We start from the raw sequence: 21,353 nt of genomic DNA on the forward strand, positions 1-21,353 counted from the left end.
AAGCTATATTCAATTTGTTTTAGCTAAATAACTTACTGCATGAGATGAGTCAAGTACTAAAATAAACTCTTCATAAACATCACATTTAATCTTCACAACAACTTATCACACTTAATCTTCACAACAACTTTACAAGGTAAGGTATCATCTTCATTTAAAAAATTAACTAAGGCTCAAAGAAGTTAAGTAATATGCCCAAGTTTATGCAGCTGATTTATGATAAATGTGGAACTTAGATCAAGATGTGTTTATCTCTAAAGCCTGTGTCCTTAATCATCAAAAAAGCATGGGTTCTATTACATAATATATACAGTGCTAAACATTTAAAATATGCGTTTAACATATATTCTAAGCAATTGTTTTAAAAAAGGAAACAAAAGCTTTTCATTCTTCCATGATAAGAAAATAACTGGTTCTCCTGAAAAAAATATTTTATTTATATATGTGTATATGCATATATACTACACATATAGGAAGAATTTTTAAAATATGCTGTAATTATTATTTACCCGTATATAAATATGTCACTTTATAACTATCAATTTGCTGAAGTATGCATTCAATAAATTCCAACTTTGAGAAAATTTCCCAAAATGTCTTATTTTCACTCCATATTACTTGTGCTAGTAAAGAGGAATGTTACTGTTGCCAAGCCTTATTCTACAATAGTAATGGAGGACCATGCCTTCCTTGTGTATTCAAAATCAAAAGCCACATTTTGGTTTAATTAATTACTTATTCTTTAAATTTCAATAATACCTGACCACCCGCACCCTCACCCAATGCTCTCACAATTAGAGGATGTTGTCCTTCTTTTGCCTGTTATACTCATTATGCTTCTATGTAATTCTCCTAGGAATCAAAACAATTATAATGGCTGAATATTAGATGTTAGGTTTCTCCCAAGTTTGGGGAGATCAGTCATCTTCATTATAAATCAGAGATATATACTGCATAGTAAAAATATGCAAAAAATATATTCTTTCTTGAGACCATGCCTAGACAGCAGATGAAGACCCTACACAGCCATAAATAAATAAATAAATAAATTAATTAATTCAATTAACAGAAATATTTTTTGTTCGTGGCCTATTTTATTTAAACACATAAATTTATTATGAATTTATCTTATTTTAATGTTGACAGTTTAAATATAAATTCAGTTAATTTAACTCAAAATTAAATGGAGCAAAATTACACAAAATAAACAAGAAATTTTATAATAAAAGATATGAAGAAAGCAATTTTAAATCTTACTGGACTATGTTAAACATTCAGTTGCATAATTTCTGTAATGCTGGGAGGGAGGTAATAATTGATCAGTTTCCATAATTACCACAGATTTTATTTGCAATTTCCTATTAAAGATAGATACCTTATAATTTCATAGAGTGGCCATTATAAAAATATTTCAAAATTAAGATTTTAAACTTTATTGATTAAAAATTAAACTTAATATTTCACTTGAAATTTATCGAGATAGGAATTTTATGTTTTGCTTGTTTATTTTTTTACCTCCCAACCTCCCACCCCATACACTTCTCCAATTTCAAGAGAGTTGTCAGGCATTTCCAGAACATTTGCAAGGTCCAGAGCAGAGACCTCCTGAAGACATCCTCTTTTTCTGTCCTTTGTGAAAGTCTAAGCAAACAGGAGATTATGTAAAATATCTAGGAGAAGCAGTATCAAAGGTTAATATTTTTAAAAAGACAGAAACCAAAGAAGAGTTTTTCCTCAAGATTAGGGAACCAAAAATCTGTAGTCAGCTTTCTTTAGCCTGAGGGCAAGGGGAGGGGATGAAGAGGTTAGGCTGGAACCTAGGGGATGGTAAGTGGTAAATCAAGGTACCTACTTGTCCATATAGTGCCTCTGTATGAATTAGAAAAAAGCAATCCTTCTGGGCTAATTCAGCACCAAGAGAACTCAGTTTGGTAAGTGCAGTACAGGTCGGATTTCTGCTTCTCCTTTCCTTCAGTCAAGCACCCTTACATAGAGAACAATTTGCCCACCTCTACACAATGGCTTCATGATGGTGCACTTACGGAAGACAGTTCCTTGGCACCAGGGCTTTTGGCATCAGCAAATATTTCTCAACTCAAGCTTAGATAATCAGCAGAGCTGCCAGCTTCTAAAAGACCATGTGTCCTAGACAATGAAGATATTACTTGTGAACAAGATGAACTGAAGATGTGAGAGCCAATTTTCTAGGTACCACATAAGCCTGGATCTCATTCAAGCCCTGGGAAAAGGAGGTCTCTGCCCTACCTATCTAATGACTGTGAAAGAACTTCCTACTAGCATAATATAAAGAAGATTTGAATTAAATTAGGATATTTCTTATATACTTGATTTGGTGGTTATGAATTTATACATACAGTTGACATGTGAACAACACTGGGGTTAGGGTGCCTACTCTCTACTCAGTCAAAAATCTGAGTGTTATTTATAGTTGGCACTCCGTATCTGCAGTTCCCCTGTATCCCACATGGGTGGTTCCAAATCCATGGATTCAACCAACATTGGACAGGGTACTACTATAGTATTTACTATTTTAAAAAATCCACATAAGTGGACCTGTGCAGTTCAAAACCATGTTGTTCAAGAGTCAACTGTATTTCAGTGATAAAAAGTTACCAATATATTCACTGACAATTATTTCTAGGAGACAAAATGGTAGAGAGAATTCAGTATGAGCAGTACAAAACTTTTTTAAGTTCCCATTATTTAATTATTTGATATAAGCTTTAGGTAGGTATGAAGAGTGATGTAACATATCATAATCACAAAAAGTGTTTATTTCATTTTTACTCTGCAAAGAACTGTGTTAGGATCTGGGATATGGAGACGTGAGTGCTACTTCCCCTCTACAGATCAGATCACAGATCTAACAGTGAAAGGATACACTTTTTAGGAGGAAATTGGTTGTAGGCACAAATAGTACTCTAGAAATTCAAAAGAGAAAAGGATGTCTAAAAGTTGGGGTGGTCAGAGAAAGCTTTAGGGAGAAGAACGCAATACACTGTACTTCCCTAATATAACACTCATCAAACTGTATTGCTCCCTCTAAATTGATGGCTCCAGGAGATAAAGGACTTTAAGTATCTTGTTCACTGCTACACCTCCAAAGCCTAGACATAGTGAGTGACATGTTAGATATTCGGTAAAAATCTGTTGAATGAATGACTGAAGAACGGTACTTAAAGTCAAAGATAAATATTAGCAGAGGGGAAAGACAAGAACAGTCCTGACAAGGGGTATATCTTAAGAGGAATATCAGAGATGGAAACTTGCATATATCGTGTGTTTCCAGTGATCAATGAAGAACTATTTAGTTGGTTTAGAGAGGACTATATACATGGAGTGGGAGATAATTTAAAATAGGACAAATGTTTCCAATAAATTAGCACTGAAGAGAAAGATTACAAAGAATCTAATATAGTATAAAGGACATCATCAAATAAGGACAATTAAGTAAAGGAGTGAGTATATATACTTAAACCATATTACAATCTCATTGGAAGGAAATCTGCATAAGTAAATCAGTTGATGGGAGCTGAATACCCTCTTAACATAAAATAAACATACGGAACTCAACTGAGGTACACCAACACGTAACCAAAAAGAAAAATAAGTATATACACTGCCTGAATTTTACTATGGATGATAGTGACATTCACGTTATAAGTAGAATTCCGTCTTAATCCTAAAAGCATCTTCCTAAGAACTATGCCTTGATATAACACCAAATATTACAGTTCAGAATTATCTCCTTTGACAGATGAAATTTAGTGACAGAGTCAAAGATTATGTCTTTCTAATACTTCTAATGTACATTTACAAAGTGAAGTATGTTTTATATTCATCAGGACAGAACATTCAGCTCTGGATAAAAAACACATGTTCAGCAATTCTTTAAAACATCAGTGGAAAATGATAAGTAAACAACACTGACAGAGGACAGAGATATTTACAATTCACATGTTCTTCTGACTTGCTGACAATAATTTTAATCACTATCACTTAATTAGGCCATCAGGTCTTAGAGGTAAGTCACATGGTCAAAATGTAGTGTATCATCTCCTAAAATAAAAAGTTGAAAGGTTCAACCAGAGGTTATACCACAGTTCAGGATAAGCCCATTGCTTTGATCCCAAATCCCAAGGCTTTCATGGCATAATGACAAGGATTGGTTGTGACCACACATATGCTTTAGTTTTCTTTTCTAAGGTATGATCCCCATTGATATGAATGGCCTCTGCAGCAAGGCTGTATGATTCACCTTCTAATAGTCACCAATTCTATCCATTGAATTAAAACCATCACTTCAATAATACCTGAGTAATCATGCCAAATACTAGTCTATTAATCCAAAGAAACAAGATAATAAAACCTGAAATAAAAACCAAGATGCTACTTCAGAACTAAAGTTAAATTTTTATTTTATTTTTACTAAAATATGAAATCCTGACAAGTCAAACATAAGCACGATAGCACCGTAACTAATTTAATGTATACTGCTTTGGGGATACTGATGGTAAAAAAAAGATGTGAAAGCAAAATTTTAGCTTTTTACATTGGAAAAACTGTATATTTTATGAAGGAAAAAATCCAAAGTAAACTTTCTTAATGAACAAGAAAAGAGTTGATGAACAATATATATTTTTTAAAAGTACATGTTCTGATACATATTAACTTGCAAGTATTTATTTTGTTAGCCCCAAAATGAGAAAATCTTTTAGAAAGTTATTAGAGTTCAATTGAACTTATAAGTCATTTTAAATGGACTGCATATCTGAAAGTATTCAAGTTGATATTCAGTTTCTCCTTATCGAGTAGATAAAATGCTATTTTCTTCCTTTAGTAAAAGAAATGTTAACAGCAATTTTTAAATTGGAGAAGAAAAAATAATCTATAATGCTTCCAGACAGATCAAATAAATACTGTATGGTTTTAGATATTAAACTTGCATTTCAAATTCAAAATAAAGAAAAATCATGGATTACAAACAAACAAATAGATAACCTATCTCAATCTAATACAGTAAAGAGAATAACTGGGTTTGCGTCTTGTCTATTCAATTTACTGGTCACATGCTTCTTCTCTTTTTCTTTTTTTTTTTTTTGCGGTACGCTGCGGAGCACAGGCTCCGGACGCGCAGGCTCAGTGGCCATGGCTCATGGGCCTAGCCGCTCCGCGGCATGCGGGATCTTCCCGGACTGGGGCACGAACACGTGTCCCCTGCATCGTCAGGCGGACTCTCAACCACTGCGCCACCAGGGAAGCCCTGGTCACGTGCTTTTAATTTAATTTTTCTGACCCTTACTTACCTCAGTCGCCTCTTCTAAAACACAGGGTTGTTGTGTGGCTAATGAGATAATACAGAATTCTATATGCACAAAAGATGTTACTACTACCACTACTACTACTATTATTATTATCATTAATGTGGCCCCTGGTAACAATCCCAAATTAGAGACTCAACTTGCCTAATTCTTAAAGTCAACAGGTAATTCACTGATTGTGGCCATTCTTAAAAGCTTTTAACATAATCCTAAGGGAATTTAATAAAATTTACTTGTAAAAGTAAATATGACCACAAAAATATTTGAGACTTAATAGTTCCTACTAAATATCTACACATTTAAAACAAATTTATTTATGTTTTCATTAGCAATGACAGTATAGTTCAACATGCCTCACTTTATGATGAATACTCTCAATATAGTTCTCTCCTGCTTTCAACACATGTTTTTCACTTCTAAATTTGGACTGGACATATTTGCTGAACCTTTTGCTGTTCCCGACTCCTATCTTCAAGGAAATTGTAATTTGGGGAGAGATAATGGACATTAATAATACAAATAATGGGTAAGCTGTGACTGCCAGAAGAGAAGACATAAATAAAATGCCCACCTTAAATCTTTTCTGGAACAATTTGTATAATACATGAGTATGGAGGGGAACAGTTAATATCAGTATTTATAAATATATTAATGAACAGTCTACATTTTTACTCTGAACAAAAATATCTTAAGATCACCAGGTCAAAAAACAAATTACAGCTGACCTGTGTACATTTTTATAATTCAGGAAGATAGGAACATTTTCTAAGTGCCTTAGAAAAACGTTTTTTCCTGCCCACTATGTAAGTAGCATAAGAAGAAAAACATTCAGTTTTTCAAGTAATTTTTCTCAAAGAACACACGAAAAAGAAATGGTACACTGTAGACATAAAGAGTACAAAGTTCAAAGCTAAAAAAAAAATAGTATATGGGTACATCATTTAACCTATTGATGCATGAAGAAGAAAAGTGTTAAAAAGGGTTAAATTAACAAATCTGTAAGTTATGTATAAAAACAAGGATGAACACATATATAGTTCAGTTAGAGTATGAGTGTTCTACATTGTTAAGAGAGCGGTAAGACAGCTTGAGCTGACTCTAATGTGGCTGTGAGTGTGTGTGTGGCGGGGGGGTGGAAGAGGGACTGACCAGAAAAGAAAGAGAGAGAGAGAAGAAAGAGAGAAAGAGAGGGAGAGGAAGAGAGAGAAGAAAGAAAAAAGAGGGGGAGAAAGACAGAGGGAGAATGAAGAGAGATAAAGAGAAGGAGGGAGGCAGGTAAAGAGGAAGGAAGGAAGGAAGGGAGAGAGGGAAGTACATATGCCAGAAATGTGCAAAGGATGGATAGAAAAGGGTAAGATTTTAATTTTACTTTCTTTTAGCATTTAAAAAATTCTGAATTTTTTAAAAGTTTGTTTGAAAATAGGAAGAATAAATGAAGAAAATAAAACTATCAAATCATCCTAATTGAAGCTTTTTCTTTTAACAAATATATCAAGAAATAAATGTCCAGCAATTATGTTCTACTAACTGTAGCTAAACATTTTCTTATAAATGGCTCTAAAGCTGATGCTATCAGCATCTGTGGAATGTATTATAGTAGAAGACATGCTGAAAGAGGAAAAAAGAAACCTAACTTATCTTCAGATCACAGCCCCTGGGATTTCTGAGGTAGTGGAGGGCAAGTCAAAGGTCTCATGTTTAACAAATCTCACAAGACACAAATAGAACTATTCTCTGATCATCTCTATTTTGTATTATTACTTCTAACAAACAGGTATACACTTAATACCTTTAAGGGTTAATTTTTAAAGCTAAAACTAATTCTTGTAATATTACTGATAGTCATTTATTTTTAAAATATTATTTAGTAAATTCTTAGGATTAAATTGCACTCTATTTACTTAATTTTAAGTATGGAGAATGCTGTACTGACCCTACCGATTTCATAAGAATAAAATTTTACATTCATCACTAATGATACACAATAAATTATCAGATAGATTTTTAAATTGAATATCCAAGATACAATCAGTGACAGGATGTCCATATGGACTTCTGTTGTAAAGCTATAACGGTAAAAACTCAATGTGCCTTAATTGTAAAAGTGTAGAAAATTAGAGCATTAACAACTCTTAGTCAGCAGATGACATTCAGCCACCAGTTCTCTTGTGGAGAGATAAGCCCCCTTCCTAAAATATGAGATGTTAGTAGCCCCACTGGAGCACCTACCCATTGGATTTTGCTGTGCCCTTCTGGCATAAATGGCCATACACTCTCCTTTTTCTCCTCAGATTACCTCTCTGTTTTTCCCAGGCCTTTTCACTGATGCCTCTTTTCTCGATATCTTTATATCTACTCATTCTTTCAACTAATATTTATTGATTTCTAACTAAATGTTCTAAATGCTGAGGTTACCAAATGAACGACACACAAAGCCCCCACCTTCACAGAACTGTAGCTATGGAGACATAACATAAACTAACTAATATATGTACTGTGTCAAATGGTGGCAAGTATGTTAAAAAAAAAAAAGATGAAGGGATAGAGAATGATGGGGCTTGGGCAGTGTTATTTTAGAGAGGGTGTCCGGGGAAGTCCACTCTAAGGAGGTGACACTTGAGCAGAGACCTGAATGAAAAAAATGGAACGAATGAAGCATTATCTGGGGGAAAGTGGTTCAGGCAGAGGCAACGTAGCACACAAAGCCACCAAAACAGGAGCGGGCTTGGCATTTATTTTGTGGCCATGCCGCCCGGCTTGTGGGAACTTCGTTCCCCAGCCAGGGATCGAACTCAGGCCAATGGCAATGAAAGCGTAGCCTCCTAGCCAGTGAAATGCCAGGGAACTCCTGGGCTTGGCATTTTTGAAAAGGAACCACAACAAAGGCAAGTGAGGCTGCAGGAGAGTAAAAGAGATGTGTCATCAAAGAGGCAACCGGGTAACATAGGGCCTCAGTGGCTACGTTAAGAGCCTGAATTTTGCTCTAAGCTAGATGAGTAGGCACTGGATGGATGTGAGCACACAGATATGATCTGATTTATAATATAAAAAGATTATTCCTGCTGCCATATGGAGAAAACACCACACGGGGAGCACGAGAAGTGAGAACTTACAGTTACTTGGGCCAGGGCCCTCGTGATGGACGTGGTGATAACTGGTCGGATTCTAGACATATTCTGAAGGTTGATAAGATGGACAGTGAGGTGTATGTGATAGGGAGGAATCCAAGACTCCAAGTTTTCTAAAGGTCTGAGCAAACTGGATAAACAGTGCTGTCTTTCGCTGAGATGGCAAATGCAGGTATTGAGCAGGACTTTTTCCTTAGGGTAGAGAGGAGGGTAAGAGGGAAAGACAGAGTTTGATATTGGACGTGTTCAGTTTAAAATGCCTGTAAGTGTACATCTAGCTCAAAGGGAGCTAGATATATAGCTCTAGGATTCAGGGGAGAGCCACGAGGTAAGGTGTGATCACCTAAGGGAGCAAGTGTTGACACTAGAAGAAATCTAAAGACTCAGCCGAAAGGTACTCCAGTAATTTAGGGTATGAAAACAAGATAATCCAGTAAAGGAGACTGAAAAAAAAGGGCAAGAAGATAGCCAGGAGAAGATGGCTTCTTCACCAAGTGAAGAAAATGTTACATGGAAAATGGATCAATTAATTGTGTCAATAATGCTGACAGATCAAGTACCATGAGAACTGAAAATGTGCATTTGACGACATGGAAGTTGTTCGTCAATGACTCTGACAAGGCTGATTTTGATAACATGGTGGAGAAGAAAGCTTGATTCTAGTGGGCTCAGGAGATGATGGGAGCTGAAAAATTGGGGATCAAGAGACTAGACAATTGTTTTGAGGAGTTCAAGATAAGTATTGCCTAATATTCCTTCTTACCCTACATGCCTATGACACTATTCTGAAGCTTAGGTTTGAATCTTCAACTAGTAGGTGATAATATCCTGGTTATTCTGAAAATATATCAATGTGTCAAAAACTGAATTCACACATTTGGTCTACATACCAGCTTCATTATAATTCATAGCATCATCATTTATCTAGGCACCCAATCTAAAGAATCATCTTTATGCCTTCCTATCCCTTTACAGTCAACCAAGTACCATATCCTGGAGAATTACTTTTAACCCACCTCTTGAGTTACTCCCTTAGCTCTCTGACTAGTTGAGGCTCCTACAGTCTTTACTTTTTTTTTTTTTTTTTTTTTTTTTTTTTGTGGTACGCGGGCCTCTCACTGTTGTGGCCTCTCCCGTTGCGGAGCACAGGCTCAGCGGCCATGGCTCACGGGCCCAGCCGCTCCGCGGCATGTGGGATCTTCCCGGACCGGGGCACGAACCCGTGTCCCCTGCATTGGCAGGCGGATTCTCAACCACTGCGCCACCAGGGAAGCCCTACAGTCTTTACTTTTAACTGTCATAGCCTCCTAAAATTTCTCCCTACCTCCAGCTCTCATCTCTCTTCCCCATTCCCAGTACTTTCCATACCGCTGTCAAAGCACCTTTTTTTTTTTTTTTTTTTTTTTTTTTTTAAATAATAGACTCAATTAGTACAAAATCTTAAATGGATCCTCACTGCCTATAGCAGGGGATGGTAAAATACAGCCCAGGGGCCAAAACGCTGCCACCTGTTTTTGTAAATGAAATCTTATGGCAACACAGTCACACTTATCTGTTTACATATGGTCTAGGGCTACTCTTGGGCTATGGTGGTAGAGCTGAGTAGCTGTGACAGAGATTGCATGGACTGCGAATCGAAAAATATCTTTAGGGCTGGGCTTCCCTGGTGGCGCAGTGGTTGAGAGTCCGCCTGACGATGCAGGGGAAACGGGTTCGTGTCCCGGTCCGGGAAGATCCCACGTGCCGCGGAGCGGCTGGGCCCGTGAGCCATGGCCGCTGGGCCTGCGCATCCGGAGCCTGTGCTCCGCAACGGGAGAGGCCATAACAGTGAGAGGCCCGCGTACCACAAAAAAAAAAAAAAAAAAAAAAAAAAAAAAGAAAAAAAAAAAGAAAAATATCTTTAGAATATTACTGAGGGTCTTCATATTAGACCACAACTACCTTTCAGTATTTCTCCTTGTCTATGTTTCCTACACACCAAGCACATAATACCAATAAGCATTCCCCAATGTGGTAATAAGGCTTTTCTCTGAATTTTGTTCATGTCATTTTCTTTGCTCAGAATACTCTTCTATATTTAATCAAAGCATTAATTTAATAAATGTTTTAGTGCCTACTGTGTTCCAGGTACTGTTTTAAGCTCTAGGAATAAACCAATGAGCAAAACAGTCCAAATTCATGCTCTCATGGAGCTAATGTTCCAGTGGGATAAGACATAAATAATAAATAAATAGAGATATGTATGTCGGATCGTGAGTGATATGAAAAAAACTGAAATTGAGAAGTGAGTTAAAGTGCATGGGATGAGGCATGTACTTTTAAAGAAAGAGGACAGAGAAGGCCTTACTAAGAAGGTGACTTTTAAAAAAATTTTATTTTTTAATATAGCAGGTTCTCATTAGTCATCCATTTTATACACATCAGTATATACATGTCAAGCCCAATCACCCAATTCATCACACACCCCCTTCCCCCCTTGGTATCCATAAGTTTGTTCTCTACATCTGTGTCTCTATTTCTGCTTTGCAAGAAAGTTCATCTGTACCATTTTTTTTTAAGATTCCACATATAAGCGATATTATACGATATTTGTTTTTCTCTTTCTGACTTACTTCACTCTGTATGACAGTCTCTAGGTCTATCCATGACTCTGCAAATGGCACACTTCACTCAGTATGACAGTTTCTAGGTCTATCCATGACTCTGCAAATGGCACTATTTCGTTCCTCCTTATGGCTGAGTAATATTCCATTGTATATATGTACCACATCTGCTTTATCCACTCGTCTGTCCATGGGCATTTAGGTTGCTTCCATGACCTGGTTATTATAAATAGTGCTGCAATGAACACTGAGGTGCATGTGTCTTTTTGAATTATGGTTTTCTCTGGGTATATGCCCAGTGGTGGGATTGCTGGGTCATATGGTAATTCTATTTTTAGTTTTTTAAGAAACCTCCATACTGTTCTCCATAGTGGCTGTATCAATTTACATTCCCACCAACAGTACAAGAGGGCTCCCTAAGAAGGTGACATTTGAGTAAAGACTTGAAATGGCTGAAGGAATGAATCCATAAGGATATCTGGAGGAATTTTTCAGGTGAAAAGAAAAGTAAAAGCAAAGGCCCTGAGGTGGGAAGATACCTGGATTTTGTGAGGAATACCAAGGAGGTCCTGTTCGGCTAGAACACAGTGGACAAGAGGGCAAATGGTACAAAGAGTTCAAGACCTAACAGGATTATGGAGGGGAGGGGTAGTTGCTGTAGGGTCTTGCATTGTAAGGACTCCAGCTTTTACTCGCAACAGTTTTTACTCGGAAACCATTAACTAAGAAAGGGAAGACTGTGAGAAGAGCAGGTTTAAAGAAATGAAGATCAGGAGTTTGGTTCTGAATGTGTTAAGTTTGAGATACATTTTACATGCTAAAATGGAGATGCTAAGGAGCAAGTCAGATATCAGGATAAATGTACATGCTAGAGATGTAAATCTGGGAGGTGGAGGACTCCCTTGCATCCTTTAAGATACAACTCAAATACCACTTACTCTGTGAAGTCATTCACCACCCCACTTCCTCCAGGAAGAATTCATTTCATTTTGTTTATATCTTATTATTAGCACTTAGCACTATCTAACTTGTATTAAAAATAGTTTTATGTATACCTGTCGTTCTCACCTGGAGATATGTGAAGTAAAGAACAGTGTTCATCTTACCCTTTTAACCCCAAACACCCCCTACTATGTATTGCATATGATAAAATAATCCATAAATGCTGGCTTAAGTAAATGTGTCTGGGGGGACTTGAATTCACCTGTCATAAGAAGTTTTCTGCCTGAAGGTAGGGAGCTACACCCCCGTGCCCTAACTAAACTTGTTCTTCTTCTGTGTTCTTTCTCTAAGTACACGTCCAAGTCAAATTTAATGTCTCTCTCATCTTAGGAGACAAATCAATCAGCAAATCCTAACAGTTCTTACTTTTAAATATGTCTTAAACTCATCACATTCCTCTAGTACCATTGCGACTGCTGAGTTTAAGCCTCCACTATGCCTCTCACCCCAAGACTTTAACAGCTTACTTACTGTTTCCACTCCTGCTCAGTGTAATACACGTTCAAACACCGATCACAGCGGTCACTTAAAACCACAAAATCTCCTCTGCTTTCACCTTTCCAGTAGCTCCCCACTGCCCCCAGCATAAAGTCCAACCTCCTTACTAAAGCTTATAAGGCACCCCATGACAGGCCCTGAATTTCCTCTTTCCTCTCCCTTCTCCTCATTTCAGACCTTGTATCTATGAGCCACACAGATCCTTTATTACACTGAATTGCTGGAATGCTTTTATTGTCAGTACCCCCTTTACTGCAAATGTTCACTGAAGGCAATGCTCTGTCTCATTTGATGCTGTATCACAACCAGGGCCTGCTTGTGCATAAACTCAATAAAAATAAAAACTTTAAAAATTAAATGCGATCTCAGGATTCCACCAAACTTGTTGCCCTAAGTTTATTTTTAGCACAGGTTATTTTAAAATATATTTTTGTACTGAATTCCAAGCTTCTAGAGAGGTATAGTTCTCCAACAATCTCCACGTAAAAGATGTAAAGAATGTAAAAGATACATTTACTACTGCCCCCTTTCTAAAATAATGAACCTAGCTGACATTTATGACTCTTTCCACTCTCGGATCCTGATTTGTTAATCATTTCTACAGGAGAGAAGGAAAAAAGTTTAAACTGCAGCAAATCAGATTCTATTTAATCATTAGATTAAAGTTATTGACACTAAAGGTACCTGAAAACGTGTATGCTGCCTGCTGCCTGCTGCCTCAACGGGGAGCTGGGTGGGGTGGGGAATCAGTAACAATGAACTGCCTAGAAAAGCTTAGATATTTGCCTAATATTTACATGTGACTGCCTTATGAAATTCATTCAAGCTTTATGAGTCTGATTTGCTCCCCAAGATTTGGTTATGATGGTTCAGGCTGAAGACAATAATCTATTTTGCACCTCAGTTTCTAAACTTAAATGATTTTTTTAAAACTTGAAACAGAGTTTGCTGGGGGATTTTTCTTTTCTTTGAGAAAGAATTGGGTATCTGTATTTTTAAAATGGATAGGGTTGCATCAAGGGATGTAGGACTTCTTTGGTATACATATATCCCCATATCTCCTCCCTCTTTCATCTCCCTCCTACCCTCCCTATCCCACCCCTCTAAGTGGTCACAAAGCACTGAGCTGACTTCCCTGTGCTATGTAGCAGCTTCCCACTAGCTATCTATTTTACATTTGGTAGTGTATATATGCCAATGCTACTCTCTCACTTTGTCCTAGCTTACCATTCCCCCTCCCCATGTCCTCAAGTCCATTCTCTATGTCTGCATCTTTATTCCTGCCCTGCCCCTAGGTTTGTCAGAACCATTTTTATTTTTTAAGATTCCATATATATGTGTTAGCATATGGTATTTGTTTTTCTCTTTCTGATTTACTTCACTCTGTAAGACAGACTCTAAGTCCATCCACCTCACTACAAATAACTCAATTTCATTTTTTATGGCTGAGTAATATTCCATTGTATATATGTGCCACAACTGATGATGGACACTTAGGTTGCTTCCATGTCCTAGCAATTGTAAATAGAGCTACAGTGAACAATGTGATACATGACTCTTTTTGAATTATGGTTTTCTCAGGGTATGTATATATATATGCCCAGTAGTGGGATTGCTGGGTCATATGGTAGTTCTATTTTTAGTTTTTTAAGGAACCTCCGTACTGTTCTCCATAGTGGCTGTATCAATTTACATTCCTACCAACAGTGCAAGAGGGTTCCCTTTTCTCCACACCCTCTCCAGCATTTACTGTTTGTAGATTTTTGGATGATGGCCATTCTGACTGGTATGAGGTGATACCTCATTGTAGTTTTGATTTGCATCTCTCTAATGATTAGTGATGTTGAGCATCCTTTCATGTGTTTGTTGGCAATCGGTATGTCTTTGGAGAAATGTCTGTTTAAGTCTTCTGCCCATTTCTGGATTGCGTTGTTTGTTTTTTTGATATTGCGCTGCATGAGCACTTGTATATTTTGGAGATTAATCCTTTGTCAGTTGGTTTGTTTGCAAATATTTTCTCCTATTCTGAAGGTTGTCTTTTCCTCTTGTTTGTGGTTGCCTTTGCTGTGCAAAAGCTTTTCTTTAAAATAAATAAATTTATTTATTTATTTATCTATCTATCTATCTGTCTATCTATTTATGGCTGTGTTGGGTCTTCGTTGCTGCACACACACGGGCTTTCTCTAGTTGTGGTGAGCAGGGGTTACTCTTCGTTGCGATGCGCGGGCTTCTCATTGCGGTGGCTTCTCTTGTTGAGGAGCATGGGCTCTAGGTGTGCAGGCTTCAGTAGTTGTGGCACGTGGGCTCAGTAGTTGTGGCTCACGGGCTCTGGAGCACAGGCTCAGTTCTCATGGCGCATGGGCTTAGTTGCTCCACAGCATGTGGGATCTTCCCGGACCAGGGATCAAACCCATGTCCCCTGTATTGGCAGGTGGATTCTTAACCACTGCATCACCAGGGAAGTTCCTGTGCAAAAGCTTTTAAGTTTCATTAGGTCCCATTTGTTTATTTTTGTTTTTATTTCCATTTCTCTAGGATGTGGGTCAATAAGGATTTTGCTGTGATTTATGTCATAGAGTGTTCTGCCTATGTTTTCCTCTAAGAGTTTTATAGTGTTTGGCCTTACATTTAGGTCTGCAATCCATTTTGAGTTTATTTTTGTATATGGTGTTAGGAAGTGTTCTAATTTCATTCTTTTACATGTAGCTGTCCAGTTTTCTGCTGGGGGGTTTTAAAATATTATTTATCACAGTGATGATTCTCCAACCCAATTTTAGCACTTTCTATTTCAGTCCTCAAGACTAGCTATTATTGCTACTACCTGTCAGTTCATATTTAGATGGAGTACAACATCAGGAACATTGCTCAAAGAGGAAGAAGGCGTTCTTCCTTCCATAGGCAGAAAGCTATTCCTTGGTCTGATTCCAAAATAATGCCCTAAGTCTGCACTGACAAATGGAGTAGCCCCTAGCCACAAGTGGCTATTAAACAATTGAAATGTGGCTAGTCTGAGAAGAGACCTGTTGTAAATATAAAATACACACCAGATCTCAAAGCCTTAATATTTTTAAAAAAAGAACGTAAAATATCCAATTAATAATTTTATATTGATTACATGCTGAAATAAAAATATTTTGGATATAACAGTTTAAATATATTCTTAAAATCAGTTTCACATGGTCCTTTTGACTTTTTAAAATGTGACTACAAGAAAATCTAAAATTACATATGTGATCGTAATTATGGTTGACATTACATTTCTATTGGACAGTGTGGTAAGCCTAGTTAGAGAACTGATCAACACTTCTGAACTCTTTATACAGACAGAATAAAAAGCATCATTGAAGGTCAGGCATGAAATGGAACCACCAATGATGAACCGAAACACAAACGAACCCCCCAATTTTAAAATGGTAAACCATGCTAAAAATGAAAGACTGCTTTAGTGAAATCTAATAATGTCTCTTTCTTCTCTGAAATAAAAATAATTAATATTTTAACCTATATTTCTTAGGAATAACATATTTTTCCAGTAAAATTATTCTCTGAGTATTAGCAGAATGCAAGAAATAGGGATCCTAAGATATTATAGTGACAGTTCCCCTTTAGAAAAAAAAGTTAAGTACTAGAAATGTTATCATGTTATTCTTATTTTTTCCAAAAGATTAGTTAATTAATTAATTATTTTTTTGCCCACGCTGCGCAACTTGCGGGATCTTATTTCCCCCACCAGGGATTGAACTTGTACCCTTGCCAGTGAAAGTGCAGAGTCTTAACCACTGGACTGCCAGAGAATTCCCCTGAAAAATTAATTTAAATAAATCTTCTATCTACCTAACAATATTTCATTTTTGTAAAATGTCATGAAAACATTAGAGAATGCATATTAATCAAGCAAAGTATACTTTAGAATCCACTCAGTAAAGTGATTCCTACCACCTACTCACATACTTCACTATCCCCTCTCTACTGTTTAACATTTTCCTTAGTATTTCTAGAAACTCTAACAAGACAACACAAATAAAGATCAGACTATAATTAATATGATTCCATCTGAAATATAATGTTATATCTCAATGAAATGTTTATTATAGTAATTTAAATGTACTTTCTTAATATAATCATTCTTATACATTATATTATTATTATAATTTAAACATGCTTTATAAAGTGTTAGAATGTAACATGAAGAGGCAAGATCAAAAAACAAAAAATAAAAAAGGCATGATTAAATCCCTCCTCAGTTGTAGAAGGACCAACTATAAGGAGGCTCTTTAAATAGCCTATAGCCTGTGTAACCATGTATTATATACTTTACAAAGTGTTCACTAAGTTGTAGGGTCCAAATTACTGGGTTATTAATATAGAAAATGGAATAATTTATCAATGTCCTATTCACCTTACAGATACTTTGTGGTTTTTAAAAAAAGAAAAGAAAATTAGGAAAATATACATATTGGTTAGAAGAGCAAGTGGGTTTCATCCAAGTTAGTTCTGAAGAAAATTTCTGTGCCTCTGAACATAATGAAATGGTATTTAAGAATAAAGCTGTAACTCTAAGCAGGCTCCAATCAACTTGACACTTGGAATTTTTTATTCTTTTATTTTTCTTTTAACTTTTGCCTTAACTTTGTACTCTACTTCTTCATTTAGATGCCCTATATAACTAGGCTAGGAAGCTAGAAATTAAGTAGCACAATAACAAGAACTAAAATTATAGTATTTGTTTAGTAATTGGGGCTTTTTTTATCAAAGTCTGCTGAGGCATTCAAAGGGAAGTGAGATGGATTTGAGTCATTATTTGTGAAGAAACAAGAGTAATGAGAAAAATAAGGAAGGAGAAAGGTAAAGTTCATATGGGTTTTGGGGGTTTTATTTTTTAATGCTGTAGCTGTTTTGTGTGGGTTTATTTTTTATTTTTTTTACAAGTGGGGTATTTTAAAGGAAATGTTTGGGAAAATGGAACCAGACATGTGTGAATTAAAGAATATTGAGAGAAAAAGGAGGAGATTTAGGAAAAAGAGACAACAAAACTACAAGGATCTATCACATGTATCTCCCGTCCAACAAAGCATTAAGCGGGAATGTCTAGTACAGAGACGTAGAAATTTGAAGATATCCACTACCTCTCTATTACAGAGCAGAAAAAATTCAAATTCATAATTTTGTTCTTGTTTACAACACTTCTATTACCAAACTTAAGTATGAGGTTGTAACTTGGTCCTGAGATACTTAAAAAATAAAGGAATTTTGAAATTAAAAAATTTTTTTCATGTCTTCAATTTGATAACAAAAAGTCTTATCAATGTTTTCATATGTCCATATCTCTTATGACTTCTCAAAAGGTTAAAGTAAGTAAAGAAATAGCTTTGAGATTAGAAGTAGAAACCATTATTAAATCTTTTAACTATTCTGATTTACTGTTATCTAATTATCCATTTCAAAATTATCTACTGATGATTCTTAAGGAATATGATAATTTCAAGGGTATTTCAGAGTACATTATTTGTGCTATCAAAAATTCCTATAGATGTTCCAATATAAAAGATTATTTCTGGGGACTTCCCTGGTGGTCCAGTGATTGAGAGTCCATCTTGCAATGCAGGGGACGCCAGTTCAATCTCTCTTTGGGGACTAAGATCCCACATGCCATGGAGCAACTAAGCCCGCGTGCTGCAGCTCCTGAGCCCGCGCACTCTGGAGCCCACACGCCACAACTAGAGAGAAGCCTATACAACGCAACGAAGAACCTGCACGTTGCAATGAAAGATCCTGCATGCCGCAACTAAGACCCGACGTGGCCCCTGCACCTCCCCCCCAAAAAAATTTTAAAAAGAGATTATATCTGCATATGATGGAACCTTCAATAAAATATCTTAGATATAAGCAATGTTATACTCTACAGTAAGATAAAGTATGTGAACACTTTTTATAGACTGTAATGTATGACTAAAAGTAAGATATAATTATAATTTTAATTAATTTTTTAAAGTACTCTATAGTAACATAAAGATTAGTAATGTAACTTTTCCTCTTTCAAGCCCAAATATTTCTCATATGTTGTCATTTTCTCCCATTATAGTATAATTATTTATGTATTAGACACAGCTCTTTACGACACCTAAGGACACAACCACAGGCATATCTTGTTTTACTCAACAGCATCTAAACAGTAAATAAAGAGACACTATGTCACAAAACTAAAATACAGTACTTTTGAGGGCAGAAGCAAAAGTATTATATCAGCTACTGTGTAAAGTTTTTGATCTACTGAACATACATATAGATAGAAGAACTCATTTCCCCTCAACAATAAAGCAATTCTATAACAAGCAGAGTCAGGTAGGCATTTGGAATCAGCAGTAGGTAAAAGATGATTACCTTAAGAATAGAGACAGGGGATTGCTAAAGTATCAATAAAATGAAAGAAGTTGAATTAAACTAAACATCTGAGATCTTTCTCACAGTAGTTTTGTGACTATATTAATTTTATTCATTGAGTTTGGAATTCCATTAAACATGCTGCCTTACATCCATACTACTATATTTTTCCTTTAAAAAGGATTCCAAGGAGGAAGGAAAACAACTGTTCCACAATTAAAGAGAGAGAGACGAGACAGACAGACAGAAAGAGACAGACACAGGAGGTAGAGAGAAAGAGAGAGAAATCTTATATAATGGTTATTGGCCACTTAATTAAGGCCTCATCCTTTGAAGCTCGTCTTTAGTAAATAGGGCTATACTGCAAGAGAGAAATTATCAACATTCATTCAATAAGAAATACACTGGCAATAATAATTGTAAAATGAAATATTTCTGTACCTTAATATCAGATGTATCACGCTGACTGTTTCGCCAAGCTCTGGAAATTGATGAAAAAGTTCTATCTGCATGATCAAATTTCCCTCCTTGTAAATTTAGGAAAGAAGTTGTGAAGGGTTCCTAAAAAATAAGCCATTTAAAAAAGCCATATATTCCCTCATGCATAAAAATGTGGTTTTTATAAATCTTTCTATCTAAATACTTAGTGACCAATAGACATTAGCCAGTAAAACGTACTAGGCATAGACTGGGAATTATACCTAAATTATTACATTAATATTCTTACATTATTTTTGTTTCAGAAGAAATATTTCCAAAATTTAGTATTTTTCAGACTCTCTTCAATATTTTTCAGACTCTCTTCCTTTCCAAGAACAATTTATTAATAACATTCAGACATAAATTAGACTGCATTTGCTTCACAGTCCAGGGAAACAGTCCAAAATGTAATTTTCCTATTGTTATGGCTCAATATTTAATTTATGATTAAGAAAAGAAAAATGTTTGGAAGATTTAAAAGCCTCCTTTTAGTTAAAGAACACTTAAACACATATTAGTGGATAATTGCTTGAAAATTAGTTAAGCACTATAAATTACCTCTAGGATTTATATCTGCCTGTACACTCTAACAAGCTTTAATTAATGATGTGCTGCTAATGCTTTCCCAGAGAAATTACTTTCTAGTAGATGAATCACCTTTCAATTTTACGGAAACATTTCTTGTTTAACCAATACGTTATCAATACACAGCAGTCTTGGTGTAAATTACAAACACACCTTACTCCATTTGGGGCAACTGAAGTTTCCAAAATATATGAATATATGCCTGTGTTAAAGGAATCTTATTTAGTTCTTATTTTAATAGACTACATTTGAAAATAACATATGTTACAATTTAGAGTCTGGTAAGATATCAACGATTTGAAGAGGCAAATTTAAGGAAGAAAATTCACGCAATTCCAGGTGAAACATTTTTATGGCCATTCTACAGTAATATGTTATAAAATACAGACCAAATGGGATAAAGAGATACTTATATAGTTAGAGCCTCAATCACTGAAAAAAATTTCACCATTCAAAAAAGATGCTGATGATTTTTAATCAATGCATATTCTCCACAACATTGAATTTACTTACTCATGGTTTATTATTCAAATTGAACTTACTATTCTTAGCAGCCATGCAAGAACAAAACTTGCAGTTGAGTAATGAGTGCCATAGTGGAACTTTGGAACTTGATCATCTTCCCAGGATTCATAACGCTCTGCAAAGAATGCTGCTCTTTTTGGATTCAAAGCTCCTATTGGCTGCCAATGGGGAGGAGAAAAAACAAGAACACATAAATACAATCGTCCTTTATTTCTTTTTCTCTTCAAATGTTATCTAATCAGCAAGTGTGAAAGTGAATTTAAAATACATACTATTCAAATTAAAGCAGTGTTACAGTCAGAGAGTGGATTGAAATATAAATTTATTTTTCAATGCACATTAAATTTACATATATAAATGAATGGAGAAACCTGTCATTTCTCAATAAGTCTAGTTTCTGTTGAATGAAGGTCTTTAATCAGCCCATAACAAGCATTTTCATGAAGATAATTACATGAAGTGAATATTAGTTATATGATACTTTGGAAAGCACCTATAAAATCCTCTTTAGTCCATTAGAAGCGACAACCAGAAACAGAATCTTGAAGCTAAAGGATTAACATATCATAGATTCTGAGAAGACAAAATTTGGCGGGGGGCGGCGGGGGAGGAGTGAAAGGAGGAGATTGTGTGAAAAAGGGATTAAACGTAAATCTAGACATTTCTAATAGTATGAGTAAAACCAAAATTTAGGAGATAAAAACATGCCGGCATGAAATTTTTTTTAAATGTGTAACATGAATAGAATATTAGACAGATTACGAGCTTGTACAACAATACTTTACAGCAGAGGTCCCTCAAGCAGTATA

At 35.7% G+C, this 21,353-nt stretch overlaps 1 protein-coding gene across 2 annotated transcripts in view; it reads right to left on the minus strand.

The window, feature by feature from the left end:
- LRBA (LPS responsive beige-like anchor protein) overlaps positions 1-21,353 on the minus strand; it is a 721,911-nt gene that overhangs the window by 150,551 nt on the left and 550,007 nt on the right. For both annotated transcript variants that reach the window (XM_059066707.2, XM_059066706.2), the window contains exons 44-45: positions 20,562-20,702; positions 19,396-19,515 (exon numbers count right to left, since the gene is read on the minus strand). In XM_059066707.2, the coding sequence (XP_058922690.1) occupies positions 19,396-19,515; positions 20,562-20,702 (261 nt within the window). The remainder of the gene's footprint in view (positions 1-19,395; positions 19,516-20,561; positions 20,703-21,353) is intronic.

The sequence above is a fragment of the Kogia breviceps genome, chromosome 6 (genome assembly GCF_026419965.1).
Source record: "Kogia breviceps isolate mKogBre1 chromosome 6, mKogBre1 haplotype 1, whole genome shotgun sequence".
Lineage (NCBI taxonomy): Eukaryota > Metazoa > Chordata > Mammalia > Artiodactyla > Physeteridae > Kogia > Kogia breviceps.